A 9,501-nucleotide genomic window follows, 5' to 3' on the forward strand; every position below is an offset into this window, starting at 1 on the left:
ATAGGACCTGGTGTGCGGCAAATTAGTGACTTAAATTCTTAAATATGTAGTATGGTAAAACTGAAAGTTTTTATGAGTACAAAACACGGGAAAAGCTCGGGATTATAAACTATTAAACGCGTGGTGACAGTCAAGTGTTTCCCCACTGAGCCCGAAGAACCACTCTCGCGATTTCGCCAGGTATTCTCGCGATATGTGGTTGCTTGAAACCCGCCCATGATCTTTGCGAGCCCTCTTTCTAGCCGGCGCCTGAGAATGGGTAAGTGTTTTCAGATTCTGGTCGCTGGAACAATCCGTCTGCATCTGTGCTGTCCGATGACGCTTTTAAACAAAAACAATCATTGCTATATCACAAAGACAGATTGTAAGCCATATAGTCGCAAATTGGACCTGTCAATGCTCTATAAAACGTTTTTACGAGAAGAGATGGGGAAAGTGGCTGGAGACGTTGCTCAAGATGGCTGCGCGCATGGGGTACTATACTCTCACACAGCGTTTAGAGTGCTAATGAGACTGGTAGTTGTACTCCGAGACGTGCACGAGGCGGGTTTATTCGTAGATAAATTATCTTTGTGGTTGAGAAGTATAATTTAAATGAGAATCGGGTCAGTGCGAGAGGCTAAACGGGTAGTAGATGCGTGTGTTAGCCACTGGAGGCTGCATGGCCAGCTAACGAGCTGAAAATTAGCCATGGATATTTATTTTTTTGTAATGTTGGCTAACTATCGTTTGCTTCATATGTCTCGGCACAAACAGGGTTGCAACTAACTTTACCAACGTTTATTTGTGGAGGCTTGTGAAGTTGGAGCTAATACATTGGCTCTAAACTGTTAGCTTATTGCTAATGTGAATCTTGAGGGCACTTATTGCGTATCTGCTGTTTGACACCACACACGTTTGTGTTAAAGGGAAACTTAACCAAAAATAGGAAAAATGTTGTGTACTCGCCCTCATGTTCCAAATCAGTATGACTTTCTTCCATGGAGCACAAAAGTAGATTTTAGGCCAGACGACTGGGGGCTGTGTTCTATGGGGGGAATCGAACAGGTATGAGGAAATAATATTTGGGTAAATTGTTGAAGCTTGAGTGTGCATGATGAATTCAATTGCGGAATCCGATTGTTCATGCGGATAAACCTTGGAGAACTGAACACTCAAGTATGCGGTGGAAAGGAATGGTTTAAGTTCACTCGGATTTGTTTCTAATGCGTCTCTGTACCCTAAAGGTATCTCAAGGGACAACTGGCACAAACGCCGCAAGACTGGTGGCAAACGCAAGCCCGTCCACAAGAAGAGGAAATATGAGCTCGGGCGTCCTCCTGCAAACACCAAGGTAAATCTAACTTAAATGTGTTTTGCTATCATTATGTGTGTCTTTCCGACAATGTGGGTGATGAAAACACGTCCTTAGGTTGGTCTTTTTTGGCTGTTTTGGTCAAAACCTTTGACCTTCCAGTGTTAGGATTCGTCATAGTTACACTGACACATGGACAAGCTCAAAGTATTTCTTCGTGGGCCTGTGTCACATTATATAAACATACATTTGTGTGACTCTCTATAGATTGGACCTCGCCGCATCCACACAGTAAGAGTCCGTGGTGGAAACAAGAAATACCGTGCCTTGAGGCTCGATGTGGGCAACTTCTCATGGGGCTCAGAATGTAAGTTTCTGATAAATGTTTTGTGCTGCTTATACAGGTGCAGCTTTCAGTGAAGATAATCTGTCCAGTTCTGCTACTGAATGTGCTTGATGGATATCATTGTTCTCTGAGAAAGACACGTTCAACCTGTTCTTTAATGCATTTGCTGAGCTTTTGTTGGATGTTTCATTATAGGTAGTTTTAATGTGGTTTTAACGACATTTCAGGCTGTACCCGCAAGACCAGGATCATTGATGTTGTCTACAACGCCTCTAACAATGAGCTGGTGAGAACCAAGACCCTGGTGAAGAACTGCATTGTCCTTGTGGATAGCACTCCTTACAGACAGTGGTATGAGTCTCACTATGCTCTTCCACTTGGCAGGAAGAAGGGTGCCAAGCTGGTAAGTTCAATCAGTTTTCTTTATTAAAGTGTAGGGTGTTTAATGATGGTCTTTCTTTGATGATAACATTGTCCAGTTCTGCTACTGAATGAAAGTGATGCAGTTTAAGACTCTGAGGAAGGCTTGTAGCTTATAAACTCTCTCAATACCAAAAACATGCACTGTAATCAGTATATAGCTAATTCTCATTTGATTTGTCAATCCAGACCCCTGAGGAAGAGGAAATCCTAAACAAGAAGAGGTCGAAAAAGGTCCAAAAGAAGTTTGATGAGCGCAGAAAGAAGAGCAAGATTAGTTCTCCGTTGGAGGAGCAGTTCCTGCAGGGGAAGCTTCTTGGTAAGTCGTGTTACACGGGGTCTTAATGTGACGTTGATGTGATCGTGATGACACTTTAACCAGTTCTGCTACTGACACAACAGTGCTGAAGTCATACCATTTCTGATAACCACTGAAATGCTGCCTGCAGCTCCACTGCCCTTCAGTTTAAGTGTTTAATCTATGGTTTTGTTTTTCCTCAGCCTGCATTGCCTCGAGACCAGGACAGTGTGGCAGGGCTGATGGCTATGTCCTTGAGGGCAAAGAACTGGAGTTCTACCTGAGGAAGATTAAAGCCAAGAAAGGCAAATAAATGTACAGCTCTCTTTGACACGACCATTAAAGAATATACCCCAACTCGTCATGTTGCTGCTGCTGTTCTCATTTTATACAACTGTTGCCAAAGCTTTTGATTAGAAAGTTGGCTTAGCCAACAAGCGTGTGACGTCTTTCAACAGTTGTTTCTGGTGTGCGCTGATGTTGCAGTGAGTCCATTTTCCATACACATTTTTATTGGAAGGAGGATTTGAGAAAGTTAAGCAGCTATTTTTTGTACTGCATTAACTGGTTATAACCTCCTAGAAAAAAACAAGTGCTAAAGTCCTCTTAGTTTTCGGTATAAAAGTAATTGCAATACTTGTGTACTTTTTTCTTTTTTTCAGTTACACACCTCTGCCTGTAATATATCTAACATGTTTCATTTTGAATGGTAGGCCTTGGAAAGTAATGGATTATCTCATTTAAATGAGAATTCTAAAAAAAATCTAAAGAAAAATCTAGTTAATAGGCAATTCAGAGGCAATTACTAACTATACATTATAAACTTAAAACTACAGGTTTATCTATAAAATTAGCTAATGGATTAAGTATGTTAAATCGATGGCAAAGAATTTAATTTCTACATTTTGAAATTTAAAGCTGTAAATGCACTCTAAACATGAGTTGAAGGGAATTATGGCATATTTATAGATTAATTTAGATTAATAAATTAGTTCATTAATCACTGGACTATTCAAGCAAGTTTACTTTTCAAAAGTTTGAGGTTGGTAAGGTTTTTTTATTTTGAAACCAGGTCAGTTATATTCACCTAGCCTGCATTATTTTGAAGTAAAAACAGTAATATTGTGAATAGTTTAAAACAACTTTTGAGTTATTATATTTTCAAATGTAATTTATGTGATGGCAAAACTGAATATTCCGCTGTCATTACTCCAGTCTTCAGTGTCACATGATCTTTCAAATATGCTGATTTATTGCTCAAGAAACCTTTCAAATTTTTATCAGTGTTGGGGGAAAAAATCTGTTGTGCTGCTTAATATTTTTGTGGAAACAAATTTTTTTTTTAGATTCTTTAAGTTTAAAAGAAAATTAAAAATCCTAACATTTCTTGACTGTCACTTTAGAACAATTTAATGCATCTTTAATGAATAAACAATTTATTTTACAAATAAAAATCATTCAGACCCCAAATCTTTGAACGGTAATATGTACATTGGTCAAAAGTGCAAGCAGAGATGAGGGTTCAAATATTGCAGCAAGTATCCTCTCATCCTTGACTGTCTCAACCAATACATGCCAAGTAAAATCTGACTGGGTAGTTACATATTTATCTATGGGTCTTGGTTTGCCTGTCCTGTAGTTTCAGGTGACCCCAAGAGTTTATCATGGCAGACATGTTGAATGGTCGTGTTTTGTTGCTGTAGTGGTGATGGGATGATGGTTTTGGAAGGCTGTTCAAGTCTTGAGCGCTCGCCTTTACATTTAGATCTGCAGCAAAGACATAATTGTTGCAAGCTCTTGTTCTTCTGCTTTTTTACTTTGTGTGTAGTCGGCCACACATTGATGGCAAGCATTTGTGTCTTGGGGGTTGGTAAAGGTTCCTCGTTATCATCCTCAAGAATCCTAATAAAAACAATACTAAAGTCAATGTAAGAAATCCTTAGAGTAAATCACATTTTCAAGGATTTACACATAAATTCACAACATACAAGTTTCAAATATCAGTTTCCTGCATTTCATCAAGTTCGCTACTTCATCAGAATGGTACGAAACTAGATAACTTTTATGGCATTCGCTATGTGACCACGAAAAAAAACAAATCGTGGACTTGATTCGAAAAAGCTAAACAGTTGTAAAAATAGTCACACTTGTGTTGTTCGAGGTAAAAAACAACGCCATTGGAAATTAATAGGCAATACGTACTAATATGAAAATACGGATAATTTTTTGTGTTCAAAGTACAAATCATTCACTATGCAGAAAAAAAGTGCACAGCAATGAAGGGGTGCAAAATAGACACAAACACATATGAACTAGTGTGACTAACACAAAGCATGTTTTTGCAAATGCGTGAAATTAAATCAATTCAGCCACAATGCAGTAAAAACACAGACACCAAGGAAGAGGTTATTCTAAAACATCAATAACCTACAAAACAGTACAAAACAGACACACACACTCAAGCATACACACTTACACTCACAGTCACACACACACACACACACAAATGAACTGATGCGGCTGTAACAATATGGCAAAATTGAGCCAGAAGACTCAAATAAGAGGTTGAAATCAGATTTAATAACCTCTGATAAAGCACTCCTGTTCATTTTTGTTGAATCTTGATGTTATGTGTAATAAAATGTCTTTCTCTGAGTTCAGGTTTGACTGTATTAAAACTAATGCAAAAACTGACATTTCAAACCAAAATGTCGAACTAAAAAAATCTAAACCTTTACAAAACGTTGTCTTTAAAAATATCTAAATATATATCCAAATCCACAACGTAATAAAAATAAGTATTTATATCTAAAAACAGCTAGAGAATTAGTAAGCCTTTTTATATAGAGTTCTATAGGAATCTAGTGGTTTTTCTTAATTTACTCCCACCAGATGGCACTAGTCTGCCTTCAAAAATGGTTTTTTAAAGGCATTGTCTCTATTTTAACATGAAATACTGCCATAATTGAAAATATACAAATATTAGAAAAAATGTATCATAATTATTGCATAAATATTAATTAGTATCATGAAATTCTCTCAAAATACAAAATATTGAACAAAAATATATTACATTGATTTTACTGTAAATAAAAAAAAAAGTTACATTTCAGGTGTTCAGACTTTTGACTGTGAACAACACAAGTGTGACCCCCCAAATGAACAATACCAGAGGGTTAAACAAACAAGAAACATATATTGCATACTTGACCTATACATTTGCTTATTAGTTAAAGTTAAGTGACCAACCGACTTACATGACAGGAATAATATATTGAATGTTAGCGGTATTAACATTACTAACCTTTTTTTTTTTTTTTTTTTTTTTTTTATGTTTTCCCCAAACGTATTGATCTGCCCCCTTGACATTTACACATTTTAAATGTTTATAATTTATGGATAGGTGTTGCAGTTCGTCATAGTACCTCATGTCATGTGTGGAACCCATGAAGACAGGCCTCATAGTAGCTGAAGGATATGAAGGACCCTTATCCACCCAGTATTTGTCCTTCTCAAGGAGAGGAAGATTTTGATGCATGTCATCTACAGCTAGCATGGAAACCTAGAGAAAATCAAAAACATTGCCACTTGTGGTTATTATCCATTGTGTGCATACTTTGAAATGGAGTATTGATTTACTAACCTGAATGTTTCGATCTATGAGTTGGTTGGTCTCAAAATCATCGTCATCTTCTCCAAATGGGTTGATAATAAGTTCCCCTACCTTTAAGAACGTGTAGCCTACCCTTCATTTTAGAGAAATCAAACCAATTTTGTAGTACAAAATATACTCTTATACTACCAATCATACCTTTAACCAGCCAGCATAAAAGAAGAACTCCAGTAGAGTGAAAATGGGGACATAAAGGTCCAGATGAATTTTGTCTTCATCAGGTTTCTCAGGTTTCACAAACTGCCGCCCAATTAGGCAGAATGTAAAAAAGGAGTACACAGCCACGGTCACTACCTGCATCCAAACAGAAGTGAGATGACCTGAGGTGCACACACTGAGCTGAACTACACCCATGAGAGATCTGTCAGATGAGCTTCACCTGTGTGTACACCAAGGGAATGCTGATCCAGTCATAGTGGAAGAGCATGCTGCATTTTGATCTATAGTTATTCAGCTCCTGACAAAGAGGAAGAAAGAAAGGAATTATTGTGCTTTTATTGCACATATGCATCATCTTGACATGTTTATATGCACTCACATCCATGAGAAGTCGCAAGGCTATATCATCTTTCACACGGCCTTCTTTTCTCGCTTGGGATGCCAGATTAGCAAACCATGCAAGTGGCATCCAGTATTTGTTGAAGTCAGAGTGCAGATGGTTTAGTTTCTTGAGCTCGTCTGCGGTCATGAATCCTGCAAAAAAAAAAGAAAGAAAGAAAAGCAGTGTCAGATAAATGCTTTCCAATTATAATTCTGACAAATTCACTGGTTTTGAATAAGTGGCTCAGTATTTCTTACACACTTCACCACTTAAAGGCAAAATAAATCATATTTTCCCTTAGTCTGTATTGAATGCACTGTAAAAAATCACCGCAAATTTAACGGTAAAAGACTGTAAAAATGCTACAGTAAAAACCTGTTAAATGGTTAATGGTAAATTCCCCTACTATATAATAAAAACCTAAAATGTTGCTACCATATTTTTTACGTTTTTTTACCGTAAATTTTACATAATTTTTTTACAGTGTGTAATGGCAAGAAATGTCTTTCTATTGAATTGTCCTTGCAAAAAACATACAACGTGACCAGAGTAGTCTGATTCACAAATAAATGATTCTTATTGACTGGTTATTTTTGGTGAATCAAAAGCATACAATGCGATGCAATTAGTCCACTTCACGAATAAATGACTCTTATGAGCCATTTCTTTTTAGTGAATCAAAAACATTTGAATCAGCCTAACAAATCCTTCACTGAATTAAATACATCAGAGCAGTTAACCACTTAATCAATCATTGTCTGACTCACTTACTGAACTGCAAGTTATAATTACTTTCTGTGTCCATATGAAGAAAGTTTTGTGTCAATAGCATTACTGAGTGTATGTATAGTAGGCTATATAAATAATAATAATTCTGCAGGAAACAATGCAAAGGCTCTTTACTTTATTAGAGATGTGGAAAACACCTTGAAATGTAATACAGTACTTCTATTCCTCCCACACATTTTCAGATGCAAAGTTCTTACCTGCCTCCACAATGTCCTCCAGAGTTGGGAATCTCTTGCATACTCGTGTACTGATGGAGCGCAGGATGAGGACAGACGACAGGTTTGCATACCTCATCAGAGTTCTCCTCAGCAGACGGCCTCTTTCATCTGTGCCATGGACATTCCCAGATACGACCATCATCAGGTTATCTGGCAGGGGAAAGCTTGTATACTGACCCCACCAACGCTGAAACGCCTGGGTGACATAGAATCCTGACAAAGACCACAGACCAGTTTAACTTAGTACAAGGAACCCCCCAAGGAGTTAGTAATGTCATGTTGCTATGGTCGGAACATTTATGCTCACCAAGAACAAATGACACAGGGATGAGTTTAGCAAACTTGTTGCAATGGCGTGCAAGTCGCTCAAACACCTCTTGTTGTTTGTTAGTGAGGACACACCTGTAAGATGCAACATGAATTGATTGAGTTTTTGAAGGACAACAGCACTTCATGCGTGCACTTGAATAACCAAGGCCGTTTCTATCCTCAAACCAATACTTAAAAAGAAATGTCTCTACTTTCTACTAAATATAATTTGCATTAAGTTTTCTAAGGTTAACCTTAAAACTTGGCCTTGCAGCATATACTGTTGGCAATAAAAAAAAAAAGTGGCATCTCTTTATGACTTGGCACTCGTACCATTGCTTGCTTGTAATTTGCTCTGGATAAAAATCATCAACCAAAACAATGTGCAACTGTTAAAAAAGTGGATTATTAGAATGTTTGGAATGTCATGATACCTGTATAGAATACTGATGAAGCCGTACAGTAAACAGAAGACCAGGAATTCTCTGTATAGAAGCTTGTAAATGCTTCCTTTCCATCGGAAGAGCAACTTTGAGAAGCCTCCAAACTTAGCATTGGCTACCTTAAGCGTGTAGGATACTGTCATGGTGGAATACTAAAAAAACAAAACAACAACAAAAAAATAAAAATAAAAGAATTAAGAAGTTTTCACAATTCCGTGACACGTCATATAGAATTGTCTTTTTTTTTGTTGTTCTTACCTTAGTGCTTCAAGCTTGTCTTCTTTTAGAGAGAAAACACACCTCTTGTTTTCTCCTTTATATCTCTGTCTTTAATGTGGAGCCTGTGATTTATGGTTTGGGAACCCAGTTTAAAAGAACATGTTCATGGTCAAAGTCAGTTTCACACAGGTCTCATCATTATGAATGATTACTGTGGAAAACACACAGTAGAGGTATAATTTATGACTAGGTATTTATCATGTGCATTTTACAAATTGTCTTTTAAGTTCTTTGTTTATAATAGTTTCATTTAAAAAAACAAATCAATTTTTTCTTTTCTTTTCTTTTCTTTTCTTTTTTCTTTTTGTAGTGATTCCATAGAAGAACCATTTTGGGTTCCCCAGAGAACCCTTAGTGAACAGTTCTTAAAAGAACCACTTCTTTTCTTAGTGTGAAGAACATTTGAATGATCTAAAATACCTTTTGTGCAATGGAAAGGTTCCATGGATGTTAAAGGTTCTTCATGGAACCATAGATGCCACTAAAGAATAGCCATTACTTTTAAGAGTGTGATGCATGTTAACATTGATATTAAATAACAGCAAGTATAAAATGTATTTAGAAATTCGTAGATACAGCATATGCAATAAAACATGAATTTCCTGAAAGACCTTAAGCCGTAAGTAATTTAAATAGTAGATGATATCAAGTGCAAACATATTTACATAACTGGTAAATATAGCTGTGTTATAAATCCTCTTTCATGTCACGATTATAAAACCAGTCTTGTGTGAACTGCTCATCGACAAACACACCCAAAACAAGTTATTTTAAAAGCAGTAATGCTTTATATCCAACCGAACATCCTAATTAAGGGAAGAGAGATCATTTGTTTACACTGATTGCTGTTATATTGAACTGGGTTATATCCTATTTCAGCTTTTGTTGTCC

At 36.8% G+C, this 9,501-nt stretch overlaps 2 protein-coding genes across 2 annotated transcripts; one reads left to right on the top strand and one right to left on the bottom strand.

The window, feature by feature from the left end:
• The first annotated feature begins 167 nt into the window (after nt 1-167).
• LOC107674081 (40S ribosomal protein S8-like) lies at nt 168-2,722 on the top strand. Its single transcript, XM_016467954.1, has 6 exons — nt 168-259; nt 1,227-1,333; nt 1,562-1,661; nt 1,868-2,043; nt 2,250-2,379; nt 2,562-2,722. The coding sequence occupies exons 1-6, from the start codon at nt 217-219 to the stop codon at nt 2,669-2,671; spliced, it is 666 nt and encodes a 221-aa protein (XP_016323440.1). The 5' UTR covers nt 168-216; the 3' UTR covers nt 2,672-2,722.
• A 1,107-nt stretch (nt 2,723-3,829) lies between these two features.
• Nucleotides 3,830-8,474, bottom strand: LOC107674419 (bestrophin-4-like). Its single transcript, XM_016468388.1, has 9 exons — nt 8,323-8,474; nt 7,887-7,981; nt 7,559-7,792; nt 6,570-6,724; nt 6,411-6,488; nt 6,170-6,325; nt 6,002-6,082; nt 5,784-5,920; nt 3,830-4,260 (listed from the first exon to the last, which is right to left on the bottom strand). Exons 1-9 carry the CDS (start codon nt 8,472-8,474, stop codon nt 3,969-3,971), a joined length of 1,380 nt encoding a protein of 459 aa, XP_016323874.1. The 3' UTR covers nt 3,830-3,968.
• Between the last annotated feature and the right edge of the window lie 1,027 nt (nt 8,475-9,501).

The sequence above is a fragment of the Sinocyclocheilus anshuiensis genome, unplaced genomic scaffold, assembly GCF_001515605.1.
Source record: "Sinocyclocheilus anshuiensis isolate Anshui unplaced genomic scaffold, SAMN03320099.WGS_v1.1 scaffold962, whole genome shotgun sequence".
NCBI lineage: Eukaryota > Metazoa > Chordata > Actinopteri > Cypriniformes > Cyprinidae > Sinocyclocheilus > Sinocyclocheilus anshuiensis.